A 21762-nucleotide genomic window follows, 5' to 3' on the forward strand; every position below is an offset into this window, starting at 1 on the left:
ATGGTATATATAACATGTATAGAGGTACAATCAGTGTATTCATACAACTCATATTTTGGAGTACCACTAGACCTCAAGGAAGCATACACACACATTCCCATTCTACCAAACCACAGGAAATATCTTTGCTTTTAACTGGATTGGCATCAGTGCTCAAAGTATTCACAAGGACTGGAGGACTCTAGAGGTAGGTCTCTTTGCTTCCCCCCATGTCAGATATTCAAGCATTGGGAGACTCGAGAGGTAGATCTCTTTATTTCCCCCCACAATCACAAACTTCCAGTCTCCTGTCCCTACTAGACTGGTGAGACAAATTTCTATATTCTTTCCCTCCAATCTCTCTAATCAGAAAGACTTTATTCAAGCTTCGCCAAGAACAGTCCACTATGATTCTCATAGAACCATGTTGGCCGCGTCAACTGCGGTTTCCTCTCCTTCTTCAATTCATCCAACTAAAATCTTTCCATCGCTGCTGACATAGAATGAGGGCTCTCTTCTCTATCCCAATCTACATTCATTAGCTCTCACAGGCTGATTTCTCTCTCTAAACAATTAGATACTTTTCCACTATCTACACCAGTGGCAGCCATCATTCAGGCTTCAAGAAAACCTTCTACACAATGCTCTTAGCGCTTTAAGTGGACTTGCTTCACTATCTGTGTAATCTCAACTCGTTAGATCCAATCTCTTGTCCTCTCCTATCGGTTCTGGACTATCTTCTCCACCTTTATAATTCTGGTCTCAAAATTACTTTACTCAGAATTCATCTCAGTGTTATTACAGCTTTTCTTACACCTCCTGATAAAAAGCCATTATCAATACATCCTCTAGTTTCCAGATTCACGAAAGGCCTTTTTCATATCAAACCACCTATCAAGGTCCTTGATGTAAATTCTGTTGACTTTTGTCCAGGCTTTCCTAGCTTCTTCGTCTTCATCTGATCACCTCCATTTTCTTTGGGATTTTTTGTTTGGTTTTTGTAATTTTAATGAGGCTACTTCCTCTAGGCTACAGTCTAGTGCAGGGGTGCCCATAAGGTTGATCATGATCAACCAGAAGATCACAAAGGCAACACGAGTCAATCGCGGAGCCCATCCCGGGCTCCGTGATATACTTGCGTTGCCTTTGCGTTCTCCTTGCTTCACCGATGCCGCAACAAGCCAGTCACATGCAGTGACTGCACAAGTGTCGGGCCCATAAGACTCCCCCCCTCCCCCCCCCCCCCCCCCCCCGACGTCAATTCTGACCTCGGAGAGGAAATTCCAGGCCTGGAACGTCCTCTTCGACGTTAGAATTGACAATTGACGTCAGGGAGGGGGCAGTCTTGTAGGCCCAGCACTTATGCAGTCGCTGCATGTGCCTGGCCTGTCTGTTGTAGCGTCAGGGAAGCAGGGAGATATCGGCAGCGGTGGCTTGGAGGGACAGGGAGAGAGAAAGAGGTTTTTTGGGTCCTTTAGAGATTGAGAGCTTTGCCTGTGCTCTTCTCTGTGTCTCCATTTGGTTCCTCTTTTTTGAGGATAGGGATAGGGGAGGGAGGGGGGATAAGTGTGGGGTGAATGGAGGTATGATGTGATTCTTCTTTTCTTTTTCATAGTTTATCTTCCTGCACTAGTTTCGATTAGGGTTTGGGAGGGGTATTGGGGCTGGGCAGTCTTCTTTGCTTGGACTGTCACCTCTGATTTGCCTTATTTTGATTGTACCAATTCTGATGTTTGTATTGTTATTATTTCCTTGCCCTGTTTTTTCGAGCTGTGTCTGTGTTGAAGCTCTAATAAAGATATTATATTAAAAAAAAAGACAGAAAGAAAGGGGGGGCAGGAAGAGAGGAAGAAAAAGTTGGACTCATGAAGGGACAGAGAGCGATGTTGGTTGGGGAATGGAATGAGGTGTAGAGGAGAGGAAGCATGCAGGAGGCAGAAAGAAGGGAGGAAATATTGGATGCATTCAGAAGGTACTGCAACCAGAGACTCATGAAATCACCAGACAACAAAGATAGGAAAAATGATTTTATTTTCAATTTAGTGATCAAAATGTGTCAGTTTTGAGAATTTATATCTGCTGTCTATATTTTGCACTATGGTCCCCTTTTACTGAACTGCAATAGCATTTTTTAGCGCAGGGAGCCTATGAGCATTGGGAGCAGCGCGGGGCATTCAGCGCAGCTCCCTGCGCTAAAAAATGCTATTGCAGTTTTAGTAAAAGGAGAGGGGTATATTTGTCTATTTTTGTATAGTTTGTTTTTTTTCTTTATTTCTTTATTAATTTTACATTTTAACAAAATTCAAATATTTTGTACAGAAAGATTGTATGTTAACACACCATTTGAACAAGAAAAAAAAAATTTTTTTTACATTAATTTTTCTTCAAACAATCTCTCAAGTCCACATTTTTGATCCAAGAATTTATAAGTGAACATTAAAGAAAAATCAAATGATTATATTAGGCAAGAAAAAAGGTATCTGTGATTGGTTCAAGGAGCATAACTCTAATTTACTAGAACGATGTTCCTTCCTTGTCCAGGCGTTTCAGCGTCAGGAAGATTGTAGGTTGAGCCGATTCAAAAAAGACATATTTATTATCTCGATACCTTATAATGCATTTACATGGGAAGAGTAAGAAAAAAATACCACCCAACTGAGTGACACCTGGCTTCAATAAAAGAAATTGTCGTCTGCGATTTTGAGTTTCTTTACTAACATCTGGGAAAACTTGAATTTTCAAACCTAGAAACTCCTTATGTTTATTTTTAAAAAACATTTTTAATATCCATTCTTTATCTTGCAATAATGCCATGGATAGTAGGAGAGTTGCTGGTTTAGCCAAATCTTTATCAGATACTTCCAAAATTGCTGTCAGATCTAGTTGAGGATCCTGCTCCTGATTCTGATAATTCTGATCTTCTGCTTGCTGTTGCAATACTTTACCGGGCAAATAATACACTCGAATAAAGGGAGGTATTGAATCCTCGGGGATTTTCAAAATCTCCATGAAGTACCTTCTTACCATTTCCCTTGGACTTATAGAGGAAACTTTGGGAAAGTTCAGCAAACATAGGTTATTAGCTCGATAACTATTTTCCATTGTCTCTAATTTTCTTCTAATAACCTGGTTATCTTTTATTATTGTCGATTGAACTAGTTTAATCATAATCACTTCTTTCTCAATATCTCCTACTTTAACTTTAACATTAGAAATTTCTTATCTATTTTCTTTTCTCTTGTTTCTGAGTTTTTAAGTTCTTTTCACCTTCTTTAATCTGTTTAGTCAAAGAGTCTCCTAGTTTGGAAACCAAGTCCCATATTGAGTCCAGGGTAACTTCTGCTGGCTTCTCTAAGTGAAAGGAAATTCCTTGTAATGTTTGTTTCGGGTCACCTTTTTCGTCTTCTGTCTGCCACACCTGGTCATCTCCTCCCGTTGATAATCTAGCCGCTGTATAGTCTCAGGACTTAAACAATCCGTTGAGACCTCTATTAGCTGGCTTCCAGATGGTTCAGCCTCTCGTTCAGGGAGTGCTGCTGCTCCTGGCTCACTCCCTTCGTGTGGTGAGCTAGCACTCAGTGGGGGGGGGGGGGGAAAGAGGGAGGAGGATTCCTTTGGTCAGGGCTCAGAGTTGTTTACAGCCTAGGGACTTCCGGCTCAGCTTCACTCCACGCTGACGGGTCCAGCGGGCGACTCCCTGACATTACTGGCTCGCTTTGAAGATGCTGCAGGAACTGCTCAATAGTAGCGAGAGGGGGGACCTCGGAACACTGCGAGGCTGCAGCGGCACTCCTACCCCTTCTCTTCGGAATCGCAGGAAAAATCCCAGCAGGAAAATCCGCTCCAACAATCAGCAAATCTCACAGCGTTCCTCCAGTCAACAGGTACCTGACGCCATCTTGGATCATGCTTTCTCTGTATAGTTGTTACTGAGGTGACATTGCATATTTTAAAGTCATCTGCCTTGACCTCTGAAAAAAACCTGAATATAAATGATAATTAACATTTTCTCTGCATACAGTGTACTTTATATTTTTTTTTATTTTATTGTTGGTAGATCATTTTGACTTGGACATTTTAAAAGTAGCTTGCAAGCCAAAAAAGTGTGGGCACCCCTGGTCTAGTGCCTCATCCTAGTGTCTCACCTGTTTTGTGAGGTCTGTGATCTCAGTTATTTTGGTTTCTTTGAGGTGTGTCTCCAATCTGTTCTTGAATTTGGTGCTATGAATCCTCTCCCCATTCTTGGACTTGCTCCATTGGTGTTTGATTATTTTCTGTTTCTTGGTTGTCTTATTCTGTAGCTAAGTAGTGTTCTGTCCATGATACTTTCCTAGTGGAGGGCTTACAGTTTCCTATATCCTCCTCTCTGCCGAACAGTACGTCTAAGGCATGTTCTTTAGTGTGGGTTTGTTCTTCCACTGTTTGGTGTAGTCCGAGTCCCTCCAGTTGTTGGACTATTTGTTGGGCCTTTTTGGCATTCTGGGTCATCTACATGTAGATTGAAGTCTCGCATACCCAGAATGAGGAGAATTTTAGGTTACTTTCTGTGATGAGGTTCACAATAGAAACATGATAGCAGATAAAGGCCAAATGATCCATCCACAGTATCCATATCTATTCCTCTCTCTAAGAGATCCCACGTGCCTATCCCATGCTTTCTTGAATTCACTCATAGTGTCTGCCTCCAGGACCTCTTCTAGGAGACTGTTCCATGCATCTACTACCTTTTCAACCTGTTTAACCACCTTAAGATCATCACATAGAATCACACCCAAGTCCCGCACTTCTGTCATGCACCCTCTAAACTGTACCGTTCCTTCGGGTTTTTGCAGCCCAAATGCATGACCTTGCATTTCTTAGAAATAAATTTTAGCTGCCAAATTTCAGACCATGCTTCAATCATCGCTAGGTCTTTCTTCATGTTATTCACACCATCCGGGTGTCTATTGCAGATTTTGGTATCATCCACAAAGAGGCAAATCTTACCCGACAGCCCTTCAGCAATATCGTTTATAAAAATGTTAAAAAGAACAGGCCCAAGAACAGAACTTTGAAGCACAGAACTTTGAAGCACTGAGGCAGGCACTTCGTTGGTGAAATATGTTGGGCATGTGACTGAACAATTAGATCCCTATTTGTTTTTATAGTTGCTCATCTAATCAACTTATTATACTACTACTGGCTGTCTGCAAGGTTGCTTTTTGTTTTTGTATTTACTTTCAAGTCCACCTAGAACAATTTTTGGTCTGGTGGATAAAAAACTGACCCTGCTGTAGGTAATGCATGATAACAGCATTAGCTAGGGATATGTATTAATTTGAAACAATATGGAAAAGATCATTTATATTTCCTATGTTATTTCTTATCATTTTATCCTGAAATGAAAAGAAAAAAAACTGATTAATTTTTTTTAGTATTTATACACCGCTTATAGCCTAAACGGTTTACATTCAGGTACTCAAGTATTTCTCCCTATTTGCCCCGGTGGGCTCACAATCTAACATATCTGGGGCAATGGAGTGTTATATGACTTGCCCAGGGTTACAAGGAACAGCACTGGGCTTGAGTCTGCAACCGCAGGCTTCTCCTGACGGGACACAGGCAAGAATACCTTGTTCTGGCTCAAGTGAAATCAAACTCCCAGGTATTCCAAATCCTGCATTGGCTCAAGGTGACACTTCTTGAAATTGAATACCCAGCCCAGGCGCTGCAGCAACTGCACAATGCCTCTCGGACTCCGAGGGAGCTCTGATCAACCAGTCATCCAGATACAGGTGAACCAACACACCCAGGGTGCGAAGATGGGACACCACCACCAGCATCATTTTGGTGAAGATCCTGGGTGCCGTCACCAAACCAAAGGGCATCGCTGCAAACTGGAAATGTTGCTCCAAGACGTGGAACCTCATATACCTCCATTGGTTTGGAAAAATGGGAATGTGAAGATACGCCTCTGTCAGATCCAGGGAGGACAGGAACTCCCCCGGCGCCACCGAGGCTATCACTCTATCACTGAGCATATCGTCTCCAAGCATTAGCGGGGCACTCTCAGCACTGCATTGACCACCTTGAGGTACAGAATTGGTCTATAATCTTCGTAGCCTCTGTTTGGAACAATGAAGTATATCAAGTATCTCCTAGAGCCTGAGTTTTGTTCTAGAATGGGCTCTATAGCCGCAATATCTATGAATCTGCGGACTGTGGCCTGTACCCAAGCCGCCTTCTCAGGGAATCCAGGAAATAGAGGACAGAAACACCAGTTTGTAGCTGTCCCAGAGGACCTCCAAAACCCAATGGTTGGAGGTAATGGCCTGCCATTCAGCCAGAAAGGCTGACAGCTGCCCCCTGATGCGCGGGAGGGGAAGCACTGGCCTGGCATCAGAATTGCTTCTTTGCAGGAGCTGCCATACGATTCCCCATGGATGGCTGGTGCCGAGAACTGCCGAACCATGGTCTGGCAGATGAGGAGGCTGCTGGCCAGCTATAAGAGAACATCTGAAGGGACAAAAATTAAGAGTGCCCTGAATAGGCGATGTCTTAGGTCTGCAATCCTGCACACTGGTCATGAGTTCATCCAGACCCTGAATCACCAGACTACTGCTGGATCCAGAGCATTCTGCGAGCTGAAACGGAATAGGCAAAAAGTTTAGAGAGAACTTTCAAGATGTCATATAGGGCATCAGCCATATAGTCTACCACCGAAACCAGGAAATCCAGGTCATGAAGCACCACAGTGTCAGCATCATGGCAAAGCTTGGAATGACATGCTTTGGTCACGAAGGAAGAGGCCGATGCTGCCTTTATGCTTGCGGCCACTGAATCAGTCACTTAAGGATGAAATCCACACACTGGTCCTGGACATCCTTCAGGATCTCCCCACTACCCACCCCCGTCACAGGAGAGAGAAGTATGCTTGGTGACCTGTGCCACCAATGAATCCACCTTCGAGAAAGTAAAGTGCTTGTTAAAAGCATTCGCCGTGGGATAAAGCCCAGACATGGTGTGAACACATTTCAAGGGACCCTCAGGCATCTCAAAAATATCTGTAGGAATCTGAATTAGGTCAGGGTGATCGGGAAAAGAGGCAGATTGTGGCCTCTGGTTACTCATAAAAGAACATCCCTCAGTGACAGGCTGCTCAGACTGCAGCTTCAATTCCTAGAGAGATTCAGAAATTAAATCCACCAGATGTGTGGGCTTGAAAAATCTGCACACAGTAGGATCCTCCCCAGGAACCAGGGCCCCACTCGCATCCAGATCCTGGAGATCTGCCACATCTGCAGCAGCCGTGGTGCCCCCCTGCGCAAGCAGAGGCATGATAAGGGAATCTGGCACAACTGCGGACACTACCGGCTTGCCGGATGGAACCCTATAGGGGAGACAAGAGAAAAAGCTCTGACCCAGAGGAGTAGAGGTCCCTGTGACTAGCAAGGACGCCTGCAGAAGGGTGGCAGGCAGAGACTTCCGGGCAAGTCTGGTCGCCCTCACGGGCCTCAGCGCACCTGACAGTCATCCATCGCAAATAAGGCATGAATCCATCCCATCCTTCCCTAGGGAGTCCCTATGTGTGGTTTTCTTGCAAAAGCAAAGCTTGCAAATGCAAAAATTAACTTTAAAACCAAATCAAGAAAAATCCAAGATGGCCACCACGGGTGCTGATTTTCACTAAAAATAGCCCTGGAAAAACACAGGGAGACCTAAAAAAACAGCAATTTTAGAATTTTAGGGGTTGGGGGTATGGCATGCAGGGAAACCACCCCCAAATCCCCTTTTCAAGACCCCCCAAAATTGCTGATTCAGGTTGTCAGCCTGTACTCATTGTTACATGTGCTGAATGAAAAAACACTGCAAAGAGAGCTGAAACAGCTTACAGGAAGATCCTCTGCCTTAGGAAGCAGGCAAGCTGGATTTCCTACTGCCCCACCAGCAGGGCATCCATGGCCAGGTACCTCTGCCACCCTTGGATACACCACTCAGACACCTGGCAGAGGAACATAGTCTAACCCTGATCCCAGGTGTGCCTCCATGGAGCCATGCAGCCTGTGCTCGACCCACTAGTAGATGAGCCTGTGGTGAGCAAGCTCCCAAGGGAACGGTCCCTGAGCCCTGATCTGATATGCAAGCTGTACTGAGGGTATACTGACCAGAAGAAACCCCCTGGAATCAGACTTTTCCAAAGGTCTGCAATCTCCCACAGTCGAGAGCTGTCCCCACAGGGAACCTCCGCAGCACAAGGGAAAAAAGCGCAAATGAGAACATAAGAATTGCCGCTGCTGGGTCAGACCAGTGGTCCATCATGCCCAGCAGTCCGCTCACACGGCGGCCCTCTGGTCAAAGACCAGTGCCCTAACTGAGACTAGTCCTACCTGTGTACGCTCTTGTTCACCAGGAAATTGTCTAATTTTGTCTTGAATCCCTGGAGGGTGTTTTCCCCTATGACAAACTCCGGAAGAGCGTTCCAGTTTTCTACCACTCTCTGGGTGAAGAACTTCCTTAAGTTCGTACTAGAGAGTTGCGCGGGGACAGAAATCCAACCCGTCCCCGCCAAAATTTCACCCGTCCCCATGAGGAATCCCACCCGTCCCCACCCGTCCCTGCGAATCCCTCCGTCCCCACCTCTCCCCGTGAGGAATCCCCTCCATCCCCGCCCATCCCTATAAACTTGAGAAATAATTATTTCACTCAATTATGCTACTGAATTAAAGGCTCTGGTAGAGACCCATTTACAAATAAGCAAAAAGACTTTATTAATTTGGAAATATTAATTGGGAAGAATACATACTTTGTAAATGGGTTTCTACCAGAGCCTCTAATATAAATATAAAATATAAATACTCAGCTGATGAGAACCCCCAAGCTGTCAGCTGAGGACTTCCTTTGCAGTTGGCCGGGGGTCCCTTTTGTCAAGCTTGGCAGACAGCAGTAGTGTCCCTGAGTCACAGATGCTGGCACTTAGTGGCTCATGGATATTGCCAGCGACTGCTGTGCTTGGTGGAGGGGAGTTTTGGCCGTCTCTAGAGAAGGTCCTCTGCCGGCAGTGCTTGGGAATCCCCACCATTCACATAAAGGGTCAACAAGTACTTCAACTCTGTAGAAATAAAACCAGAAATGCATTTCCTTTTCTTTTGAACACAATACAAAGACATCTGCTATATACATTTCCCAAAGCTAACATATTTTAGTCAATAAATTCCGTTTTTTACCTTTGTTGTCTGGAGACTTATTTTTCCATAAAGTTGGTCCCAGTTTCTTTTTTCCACTTTCCCATCTTCTGTAAATTCTTCTGTTGCTGTCCATTGGTTCCTCCTACCATGGTCCAGCATTTATCCCTTTCTCATCTTTCGTGCCTGCCCACTAGCCCCATGCCCAACATTTCTCCTTCTATCACCCCTCTCCAGCACCATGCCACATCCCTCCATTCCCTTCACCACTATGTCCAACATTCCTCCCTCTTGCATCCATTTCAATCTGTCCCACTGTTCCCTTTCTACCACAATATTTCTCCCTCTCATCTGTACCCCACTCCCTCCCTATGACCAAAAATTCTCCTTTCTTCCATTCCCGTGTACACAACCATCTCTTTCCCTCCCTTCCTCTCTCCCAAGTTCATGCCTTCTGTGTCCAAAAACGCATTCTCTCCCCCACCTCAGCATCTCTTTCCCTCCCTTCCTCTCTCCCAAGTCCATGCCTTCTGTGTCCAAAAACGCATTCCCTCCTCCACCTCAGCATCTCTTTCCCTCCCTTCTTCCATCCTCTTTCCCAAGTTCATGCCTTGTGTCCAAAACGCACTCCCTCCCCCACCTTAGCATCTCTTTCCCTCCCTTCTTCCCTCCTCTTTCCCAAGTTCATGCCTTGTATCCAAAAACGCACTCCCTCCCCCCCTCTTGTGTTCCACGTTTGCCTCCCAGCCCTCATCTGCAAGCAAATTACCAGCAACTTTCTCAGCCAAATGGAGTTCGAGCCGCGAGGCTCGTCTTCTATTTCCTGCCTGCACTGCCCCAGCACACAGAGCCGACTGGAAGTCTTCCCCGATTTCAGTGCTGATGTCGGAGGGAGGGAGGACTTTGCTTAAGCCCTCCCTCCGACGTCAGCGCTGACATCGGGGAAGACTTCCGGTCGGCTATGTGTGCTGCGGCAGGGCAGGTAGGAAAAAGAAGACGAGCCTCGCGACTTGAGTTGTATCGAATCCCACAGGATCCCCGTGACCCTAGGGGGCATCCCCATGGGATCTCCGTGACCCGAAGGATTCCAATCGACCCTGTTCCCGAACAGCTCTCTAGTTCGTACAGAATCTATCTCCTTTCAACTTTAGAGAGTGCCCTCTCGTTCTCCCTACCTTGGAGAGGGTGAACAACCTATCCTTATCTACTAAGTCTATCCCCTTCAGTACCTTGAATATTTCGATCATGTCCCCTCTCAATCTCCTCTGTTCGAGGGAGAAGAGGCCCAGTTTCTCTAATCTTTTGCTGTACGGCAGTGATATCAACGAATCCAAGCCTTTGCTTCCTGGGTTGTGCCAACAGATGAAGAACTCGCCCATGATAACTGTATTGCCTCCCTTGCAGTTGCGTTTAATCTCATCTGTCATTTCTCCATCAATTTCTTCGGACTGCCCTGGGGGTCGGTAGTAGATGCCTATCCTTATTTCCATTCCATTTGTTCCCGGAATTTTGACCCATAGAGACTCTAACTTATCTGTCTGTTGTGTCGTGTTCTCTCCAGTAGATTCAATTCCCTCTTTGACGTATATGGCAATGCCTCCTTTTTGAGTCACTCTGTCTCTGCGGTATAGTTTGTATCCCGGTAGCACTGTGTCTCAGACATTTTCCTCAGTCCACCATGTTTCCGTGATGCCACAGCTTCTATGCCACAGCTTCTAATTCACCCATCTTATTTCTAAGGCTCCTTGCGTTTGTGTACATACACTTGAGTTAGCAGCCTGTTCCCTTCTTGCGTGTCCTTCCCTCTTGTGTCCCTCTCAATCTGTCTTGTCTGCGATCTGTTGAATCTTCCCCTCCATCTTCCTGCATGGTATCCTCCAGGTATACTGATTCCCGAATCATCAACTCTCCCTCTCGGTCGACTGACAACTTTCCCCTTCTTCCTAGTTTAAAAACTTCTCAACTTCTCTCTTGATGTTGCTTGCAAGTAGCCTTGTTCCGTCTCTGCTGAGGTGGAGTCCATCCTTCCTGAATAGCTTGCTCTTCCCCCAGAATGTCGTCCAGTTGCACATGAAGTGGAATCCTTCTTCCTCACACCAGTTCCGCATCCAAGCGTTGACTGCTTGCAGCTCCATCTGTCTCTTCTCATCTGCCCTGGGTACCGGCAGGATCTCTGAGAATGCTATCCTCTGCATTCTGGTCTTCAGCTTCCTTCCTAGCATCTGGAACTGGCCCTTCAGTATTTCTTTGTTGTAGTTCCTGTTGCTCACATTGTTCATCTCCACATGGATCACCACTGGCATATCTTCTTCTTCCACACTGTCGACGATCCTGTCGATGCGGCTCACTATGTCTTCTACCTTGGCTCCTGGTAGGCAGGTCACCAGTCGATCCAGTCTTCCTCCCCCTATGTGGCTGTCAACTTGTCTGATGATAGAGTCCCCCACAACGATTGCTGTCCTCTCTATCTTCTCTTGATTCTTCAACTGCAGGCCGTGTCCCTGGTGTACACCCTTCTCTCCAGCCGTGGGTCCATGTCTTTCATTCCTATCCATTTCCTCTCATCCTGACGTTCATCTTCTTGTGGGTTCTCTCCGCTGTTTAAAGATCTTGCTGCTGTGTCCCCCATTTCCTCCTGGTGGCTGTCCGTCTGGTGGTCCACACTCTGTAGGCGTATCCCGGCAGTTCCACTGTAGCTGGTGTTTTTCTGTATGCCTCTTCTATGAAGTTCTCCAGCTCCCGGACTTCTTCCTCGATGGTGTCTTCCAACTTGATGATCTCTGCATCTCTGTCTTCCTCCTCCATTGCTTGAAGTGCCTCCAGTTCCAGTATTCTGCATTCCAGTATGACTTGCTTCTTCAGGCTTTCCAGTTCTCCGCATTGATCGCATACGTAAGACCGCCTCCCAGAAGGGAGGTAGTCATACATATGGCAGAAGGTGCAGAAGACTGGGTAGCTCAACTTTCTGCTTCTGGCTGCTGCTTCCATTGCTGTCCGCCTGCCGGTCTCCTGTAGATGTCTTCTGTGTTTGCTGTGAATGTCTTTTGTGTCTGCTGTGTCTTCTGCGTTCACCTGGTTATGTCCTCAGTGTCTGCCTGAAATTACACAAAATAAAACACAAACAGAAAAGACAAGCTCCTACAGCCTGGCTTATAGGAAGGAAAACTGATCCAGGAGGGGCCAGTGCTGAGGTGAGAGGGGTGGAGCTGAAGCTTCTGGAATTTGAGGCTTCCTACAATATCCTGGCGAGTAAGCGGAATTAACCCAATCATCCTGGAATAAAGTAGGATTGTACAAGAAAGGTAATATATCAAGTTTGGATAAATAAACACAGTAACATAGATAAGAAGTAAAAAAAAATCCCTCCAAACACAAAAAGGAGATAGAAGAACATGATCTGAAAGATGGAGGGAGACTGAGAAGAGAAAGGTAGAAGGGAAAATATAGAGTAAACAAAACCAGAGTTTTCCCTAAAAAGTGAGCAAAGAAACCGAAGAAAATTAAATCACACTGAATCAAAAAGTAAAGGCGGAATAAAAGGGTACAAAACACTGTAAAATAAGGAAAACTATATGTACCCCCTCCTTGCTGAAGATTTTGACTGATGCTCACGTTTCTAAATATTTTTCCACTCTGGCCCAGAGACCTTAATCCATCCTGTGCTCTTACAACTATATGTACTATATGTAAATGACATGCACTGCCCTACCTTCGGTGATTTGTGGAGGTTTGGTCACATTGGAGTTTGTCAGGTTATTATTGCAGAGATCGGTGCTGCAGGCCTGGAACTGACTAAAATGGAACACAGTGCCAGCCAAATTGCTTCCAGCAAAACCCGTATCAACTCCCAAGCTGCAGCCTTTCTTCCATCTTGTCACCATGAAGGAACCTGACATAGAGAGGAAAAGAGCAGATAGTGTGTGGCATGTATTATATTATTAGTATATCCACGCTAAAACTGAACCCAGACAAAACAAAATTTATACTTCTCGAAAAAAACAAAACCCAATCATAACAAACTTAGTAATAAACTCAATCACATACCCCATTCAACCCACCCTAAGACTTCTGGAAGTGATGATAGACAGATGCTGTACCATGCAACCACAAATCAAGAAAACAATACAGAAATCATTCGCGGTCATGCATAACTTAAGGCAAATCTGAAAATTCTTTGACAGAAAACAATTCCAGCTCATGGTCCAATCCCTAGTCCTAGGACTTCTAGACTACTGCAACAGACTATCTCCCCTACCCTGCAGTCATGATAAAACAACTACAAACAGTACAAAAAAAAGCTCTGAGACTGATCTATTTGCTGAAAAAATATGACCACATCACTGCCGCATACCTCAACTCGTACTGGCTCCCAATACAAGCAAAAATACTATTCAAATTCTACTGTCTACTATTTAAAGCCATGAATGGAGACAGCCCAGCTTATTTGAACAACCGCCTTATCCAAGCTACCACAACGAGGCAAAGGAGAACCCAGACACCATTCATGCACCCTCCTATCAGCGGCGTCAAATGCAAAAAAGATTATGATGGCCTACTGACCACACCGGCAGCGAAACTAGACCAACTCTCCAACCTACTGATCACGACACTAGACTACAAAACTTTCAGAATAGAAATAAAAACCCTGCTTTCAAGAAATCCATTATGACAAACTAACACCACAGGAAGCATTTCAACCCCCCGAAGCAACCCACTCTACTCTAACACTTCTGGAAATCTCCAGATAACCTCTTATGTAATCCGCCTTGAACCGCAAGGTAATGGCGGAATAAAAGTCACTAATGTAATGTAACCAGTAACTGTGCTTTCTCTGCCATTCATGGGAATCATCTCCCTCCCCTTTCTTTCCTTTCTATTCCCTTCCATGGGTACTCTTTCTTCCCTACCCTCCCTCTCCTCATCACTCCATTCTCACCATTTCTCTCCTTTCTTCCTCTGTCACCATCTCCCTTGTTTTTTCCATTCCCTACTGCCAGAATCTGGCCCTCTCAAACATCACCCTACGCCTCCCCTGGCAGCCTGCACTTATTTCTCCCAGCAAATCTTCCTGTGCTCCTACCCTTTCCCACCCTTTCCACCCTTTCCTTCTCTCCCCTTCCTCCCTCCCCCGTAATGTATCTCATTTTTTTTTCTCCTTCCTCTCTCCCTCCCTCTCCCCCCTTCACGGTTGGGTCTCTCTCCTCCCTCCCTCCCTCCCTCCCTTCCCCCCCATCCATGGTCTGGTCACTCTCTCTCTCCCTCCCATATTTCATAGCCTGCCAGCAGTGTCAGCAATTAAAGCGGAGTACTGCTGGCAAGTTAGCAGGATCCAATCTCTCACAGTGTGGCGGAGACTGAAGAGACCACAAGAGACTGGACCCTGATAACTTGCCAGTAGTGCTCTGCTTTAATCACTAGTACTGCCAGCAGACTATGAAAGTTTAGATAGAGGGAGGGAAAAGGGAGGCAAGTGGCATGCAGCGGCAAGGCAGCTCTCTGGGGGGAGGGGCAGTAGCAGCAACAGCCCTAATTGAGGTATTGCCTTATGGCAGGGTGAGCGCTGGAGCCTGGTTTCAACCCATCACTCCATGCTGGCCCAGTCTCCCCTCCTTTTGGAGCATTTATGTTGGTGACCGCCCAGCAGGAGAGACAGAAATCTCTCACACACACACCAGAAGAAAACAGCAGGCTGTCCCCTCTGTGTGCTGCCGCTGGCTGTCATGCCCAAACACAGGAAGTTACAGCCCTTATATAACTTCCTGTTGTTGGGTTCAGCAAAGTCAGGGCAGCAGACAGAGGGAAACATTCCTGCACCTGTCAATTCAGCAGCGGTGAAAACAAGGAGCAAACCAACAGAAAAAAGGGAGTCCGAGGAAAGGGGAGAAAACAGGGAGACAAAATGGAGCAATTTAGAATGTGGGAGAGGGGGGGAGAGAGCGATGCTGGATAGGTGAAGAGAGACAACCACGTTAATCATGTTATTGATTCATTAAATATACAGCCCTAATATATATACTTAGGCACACATACATATATGTTACCTTGTAGAAACACTGAAAACATTTGCACAGCCCCTGCCACAATTTCCAAGGCTATATTATATATATATATATATATATATATGGCTTTAGAAATTGTGACAGGGGTTATGCAAATGTTTTCGGTGTTCCTACAACGTAACACCATTACTATCACTCTGGGAGAAGTTACTGTATATACTCAAATATGAACCTAGATGTTTGGGCCAAAAAAATGGCCTAAAAATTGGGGTCTCGGTTTATATTTGAGTCTTGCTACTTAGCATTTCTATCATGCTGCTAGATGTACACAGCACTGTATATTAAACATGTAAGAGACAATCCCTGCTCAATAGAGCTTACAATCTAATTAATTCAGACAAACAAGAAAAATATAGGTTAGGAAATTTCTTTCTGAGGGAATGCTCTGTGGTCCAGTAGTGAGCCAGGGCAAGAGCAATCCTCCTATGCTCCTGCCTCGTGCAGTCTCACTACTCAAAATGGCTGACCTGGATTGGCCTTTGTGAAGACAGGATACTGGGCTAGATAGACCATTGGTTTGACCCAGTAAGGCTATTCTTATGTTCTTAACCTTGTAAGACTGCCGTAAGTTTGGTTTATATTCGAGTAAACCTTTTTTCCCTCTTTTTTTTTTGGGGGGGAAAGGTTACCTCATTTTATATTCGGATAGGTTTACATTCGAGTATACAGTATATGGTAGATTTTTTTGCCTAGAATGACTTCTTAGGTTTTTCAAGTTTGGAAAGAGGGAATTGTGTTTCTTTTTCATTTATTTTATAAGCTAAAATCCTTCCAGGATCTGAACACAGACTTCCAAAATGGCCAAAAAACAAATAGTATGAACATGCCCAAAGGGGAATCTTATAATTATGAGGCCCTAGAAGGCCTTTTGGTTATGCAATTTCAGAAGCCCGCTTGAAGAAAATTATTCTTACAGTCATGTACATTTCAACCAATATGTCTTTGTAGCAGCTGTATTACCAATTTGGATGTAGAGCAGGGGTAGGGAACTCCGGTCCTCGAGAGCCATATTCCAGTCGGGTTTTCAGGATTTCCTCAATGAATATGCATTGAAAGCAGTGCATGCAAATAGATCTCTTGCGTATTCATTGCGGAAATCCTGAAAACCCGACTCGAATACGGCTCTTGAGGACTGGAGTTCCCTACCCCTGATGTAGACCCAGATAAGAGTATAGAGTGCAAAATTAGAGCACATAAGATGAATGCTCCAGGTATATAAGTGGCCGCAGGCTTGGGCCATGTGTTTTTGGCAATGTTCAGCCATACAGATTTTTTTTTGACATGAGGTATGTTAGCATTTAACTTACTTATATGCAATACATGTAGAACAAACACCAAGCATCTTATTTTTGGGGTTGTTCGAGAGACATTCAATGGGTGCAAGAAAATTTCCAATTCTTTCTATTACTGGCTAAGTGTATTCTTTTACTGGATGACTCCTGAATGGCCCAAAGGGTATCAGTTATTAACTGTGGAACGATTAAGTGTGTTGTCCACTAACCCCTTGATTCTATATATGGCACCCAAATTTGAACATCCAAAGTTGTGCATGCTTCCAAGATGCCCGTGTGCTTAACTGGCTGAGCTAGTCAGTGTAAATAATTGGATTGCCAACCAATTATTGTTAATTGACACCAATTAGAATTTACAGGCATATCTGGCTGTGGGCCATTCTGTAACACTGGGCTCCCAACAACCATAGCACGTATGCCAAAAGGGGGACACGTGTGAATCATTCCTAAAAGTTACACACAGTGGGTCAACACGCCCAACTTGGGTGCCAGCATTTCCATCAGGTTTCAGCAGGTATAAATAAATTTGATATCCAAAGCTAGGGTGCGAACATCGATGCCAAGTACTATTCTATAAAGAGCGTGAACTGATCTTTTCCAGTGGCCATTTTTGAGCAACACTTATAGAATCCAGCCTTAAGCTTTTACAGAGGTTACATTTCAGAATGTGTTGGAATCTTTCTGAAATATACAGAAAACTCATGCAAGTAATGTGTCGTGATCTTGAATTTTGTTTGCCACTTGTGCGTTTAAGACTTTAGTTGATCACCACTTTCTTGGGGATGCCGAATTCAGGAGGGATTATATAAAACATTGTTTTTTCTCTTTAGATTATTAATTTGCTGTGAACATTTTCTGGATTTTTAACTTACAGTTCGTAAGACATGAACTTGCTTTGTGTGCCTCTTGATTAATAAAAAGATTAAAAAATAGGACCAAAACAGATACTCACTTGGCCTCCCAACCTAAGCAGCATTTTGCAAAGTAATCTCTTAGGATCGTGGGATCATAATTGTTAGTCTTCCTTCTATTCTGTGTACCCTGCCACCTCCCAGGCTGCATTCAATCCAATCTAACCCACAAAGAACTTTAGCTACCGTAAGTGACGTTTCTCTCCACCCACGGTTAACATACCTGTGATGAGAGTCTGAAAGTACTCAATGCAGACATTCATAGGTCGAGTACACTGAATTATGGTAGGTTTAGAGCATCCGTTTTCATCATCCTCTAAGCAGCTGTAACACTGAATACTCCCAGCCACTGAAATGAAAAAGAGATTTATACTTATAACCTGTAGTAACTGAAAGCTCAGCACCAGATGTCGTCTCCTTCCAGACATTTGGTGCAAATATTCTTCCAATGAAGCTTACAGAGCACATATTTGCAAATATTCAGATTCTGACCAAGTGTTCATGAAGTGTAAAATTCATGGCTGGCTTCTCCTTGAACCCCACTTCCTCCAGCATCTTTCTCACTCCTGTCTCCTCCCCTGCCCCAGCCAGCATCTTTCACATCCCTATCCCCCCTGTCCCAGTCAGCATCACCTACCCTCTCTCCACCCTATCCTCCCCAGCCAGCATTTCGCACTCTCTCCCCATAGTCTTCATTCTCCCTAATCCAGCATCTGTCCTTCAACTCCCCCTCCCCCCCAAGCCAGCACTGCTTATATTTCTTACCCCCCCCCCCCAAATTCAGGATGTCTTACACTCGATCTCCCCTCTGTCCCAAATGGCATCTACTCCAAATAGAGGTTCTGGTCTTGTATGTGCCCCTCTTCCTAAGGATCCCCCTGTGTACCTCTGTAAGGCCAATTCCAATAGACAACCTGTCCCGGCCTTTAAGGCTTCCCTCTACAGTGGCCTGTGAAGAGAAAGTGACAGGATCAAGGGCAGGAACGCAGTAGAGGGAAGCCTGCAAAGCCCGCACAGGATGCACAAAGATATTGCCAGCAGCGATTTGGGCCGCAGATAGAAAGAGGGAGTGCCGATGCCAAATTCTGTGCAGAATAGAAGTAATTCCACATGCCTGGGGAATTCTGCACAAATTCTGCATTGAGCAGTTGCACATAATTCCGCTAGGAGTACCATCTCTATTGGAAGATTAGGTTTTTCTGTGCTTCCAGATGCGATGGAGCACTTTTGGTACCCCCTCTACTGGTTCACATATGCCACTGTTATTGCATTACTGCCTTTCCCTCAAGGGCCTTTTCCAGAGAGTACAATGCTATACTGATGGCCCAGAGCTCTAGACAGTGTATGGACCACCCCTTTTGATAGTGAGTCCACTGGCCCTGGATGAAGCGGTCCCTGCAGTGGGCTCCCTAATTGAAAAGGCTGGCATCGGTCGTAGGACTCATCCAATCCGCAATCTGGAGATGAACGCCCTTACTTCTTGCTGTTCCCATCCAAGGGAGATGCATCTGACACTAAGGTGACCTCCGACACAGGAGAGACTCTTGGAGTGGCTGCATATGTGCCTTGGCCCAGGGAACAACCTCCAGTGAGGCTACCATGGAACCCAACACCTGTAGGTAGTGCCAGGCTGTGGGAGTTGTAAGTGCCAACAGGTCCACATTTGTTTCCAGAGCTTCTGTTTGCATGGCTCGGGAAGAAAAATGCCATGTAGAATAGAATGCCCAAATATTCCAATCTCTGAGTGGGCTCTTGAAGTTGACAATCCAGCCCATCCGCAGCAGGACAGTCACAGCCATCCACACCATTTGCTCGCATTACTTGGACCCGCATTGTGCGGAGGTAAGCAGCCACTACTACGATTACTTTGGTGAAGGTGCAGGGAGCCATCAACAATCCAAAGGGAAATGCTGCAAATTGGAAATGCTGCTGGAGAACATGAAAACTCAAGATACTTCCTGTGTCCCTAGAAGATGAGAATATGAAGATAGGCCTTTATCAAATCCAGACACACTAGGAATTCTCTGGGAGCCACCACTGCAACAACCAATTGGGCTGTTTCCATGTGGAAATGGGGAATCTTTAGAAATAGAATGACTGACTTTACATCCAATATGGGCTTCCAGTTGTGCCATTCTTGGGCACGATGAAGGATAAGGAGTATCTGTCTAAGCCCAATTTGACGTTGGGTATCTGTTCTATGTCTCTACATGAGCTGGACAAATTCCAGGGAGAAGCCTTGCCCAGGAGCAAAGGTGGACCACTGGCTAGGCTTTTTGGGGACCCACAGGATCCACACACCAGTGCTTCATGCTCTCACCAGTTTGGGGTACTGGGCAGGATTTTCTCCCTATCTCCCGGACACAGGATGGTTCCCTGATCCTGGAAGAAGTGAAAGAGGCTAAGCTTGAAGCTCCTGCCCCCTCCTCACACATATCATAGCACGCAGTACATGGATGCTTCTCTGCTGGCAATCCAGCACAACCTTCATGTTAGCATAAGTTGAGGAGTCCATTCCTATTGATTTTTATAAAAATCAAAGGGTTTTGAGGCAGGAATAAACTTTAGAAAAAAAAAAAGATCATTTAAAATCCAAGATGGCTGCTGCCAGAAAAAAAATTGCACAAAAAACGGCCTGCAGAGGCTTAATAAAAACCTCAAAAATAGGGGTTTTAGAGGTGGGAAGCCTGAACCCTACCCTTGAAAACACTTAAAAACAACTTTTTCAGATCACCATCCCCTCCTCCAACTTCCCATAGGAAATAATGGAGCTGTATTCATAGTTCTATGCAGTGCCTGCCTGTCAGCTCTTTTCCTGTAGATGAAGTAAAGGGAATAAAAAAGATCAGATCAGAAAAATCTCTGCAATGTTTGCTTGCAAAAGGAAAAAAACTGAAGGGGGCGCTATACTCAACTGCTATGGAAACCAAATCTAAAGACCGACTAGAGTTGGGCTACTTAGCATAACTTGCTGTTCTATTTCATCCACTCTAGATTCTGTACGAATGGTGTTCAATCTTAACCTGCAAACCGGGTCTTACAGAAGTTACACTCACAGCGTTCAGCACCTCCCACATAGCAGTGGAATATAGCACCCCCTTCAGTTTTTTCCTTTTGCAAGCAAACATTGCAGAGGTTTTGCCGGAAGTTACATCAGAAGGAGGGACTCGGCAGCAAGAAGGTTCTGGAGCAGCTCTGCATGTGATGTTGCCTCTTCGTCCTACGAACCTTCTAAGAGGCACAAAGGGACTGACCAAGGGAGTCACAGGTTTGTTTGGGGGGATTTTTGCCGGTTTTGACATGTGATCAGGAGGGAGCGAGGGAGGGGGGTTTGTTGGACCCACAATAGGGAGGAAGGAGGGCTGCTGGACTCGCAAGGGGGGGGCTGCTGTTAAACCTGCGAAGGGTAAAGGGAGTTGCTTGTTTGGACTGCTGCACTAGCTGGAGCTGAAGGGGAGAAAGTTGCTTGGATCTGGTCTGGGGATTGGGGAGAAGGGAAAGAGGTGCTGGGCCCATGTGGTGGGTGGAGTGGAGCTTAAGAGAAGGGAGAGGTGCCAAACCCACACCCAAGCACTGAAGGGAGGCGATAAGAGATATTGGGCCCATGGGAAGGGGACTAGAGGGAAAGGAGAGAGGTACAGCGAGGAAGAGAAGGGAAGGGAAAGAGAACAGCTGAACCAAGGGGATGAAGGAAGACTGAGTGAAATATTAAACATAGTGAAGGGAGGGAGGAAAGAGAGTGTGAGATACAATGGTGTAAGGGAGTAAGAGAGGGGAGAAGCTGGACACAGGGAGATATACAAAAAGAGGGGAAATGGTGGGCATGGATGGAAGCATAGGAACAAGGACAAAAAGGGGAATGCTGCATGGGGGTGGTATATGGACACAGAGAGAAGATGGCTAGACATGGAGGAGAATAAGAACGAAGAAGGAAAATGCTGGATGGGAGAGCATAGGGAGTGATACTGTACACAGGAGGAGAGGATCATAATATAGTGAGATGATGAAGGCAGGGAGATGGGCAAAGGGGAAATATTAGAAAGGGATGTATAGGAGACAGAGAAGATTGATGCTGAACATGGGAAACAATACATACATAGAGATAGAAGATGGATGGTGAGCTCAGAGAAAGAAGAAATGTCAAATGTTCAGGAAACCCTGGCAAGTGAGTTAAGAGAAGAGAAAAGAAAACAGACACCAGCACCTGAGACCAACATGATTTGAAGAATAAAATGACGAGACAACAAAAGGTAGAAAAATAATTTTATTTTCTATTTTGTGATTAGAATATATCAGATTTGAAATGTGTATCCTGCTAGAGCTGGTATTAGACATAACTGGGGGACCGCAAAGCCCAGGC

General features: G+C 45.2%; 1 protein-coding gene across 2 annotated transcripts in view; it reads right to left on the reverse strand.

Annotated features, from left to right (window-relative positions):
- Positions 1-21762, reverse strand: part of LOC117345823 (ly6/PLAUR domain-containing protein 3-like) — a 47384-nt gene that overhangs the window by 16554 nt on the left and 9068 nt on the right. The window contains exons 3-4 of one of the 2 annotated variants that reach the window (XM_033915012.1): positions 17626-17751; positions 12850-13029 (exon numbers count right to left, since the gene is read on the reverse strand). In XM_033915012.1, coding sequence (XP_033770903.1) covers positions 12850-13029; positions 17626-17751 — 306 coding nt within the window. Of the gene's footprint in view, positions 1-12849; positions 13030-17625; positions 17752-21762 lie in introns of those variants that run through there. The other variant, XM_033915010.1, reaches the window with a different exon arrangement.

The sequence above is a fragment of the Geotrypetes seraphini genome, chromosome 11, assembly GCF_902459505.1.
Source record: "Geotrypetes seraphini chromosome 11, aGeoSer1.1, whole genome shotgun sequence".
NCBI classification, from domain to species: domain Eukaryota; kingdom Metazoa; phylum Chordata; class Amphibia; order Gymnophiona; family Dermophiidae; genus Geotrypetes; species Geotrypetes seraphini.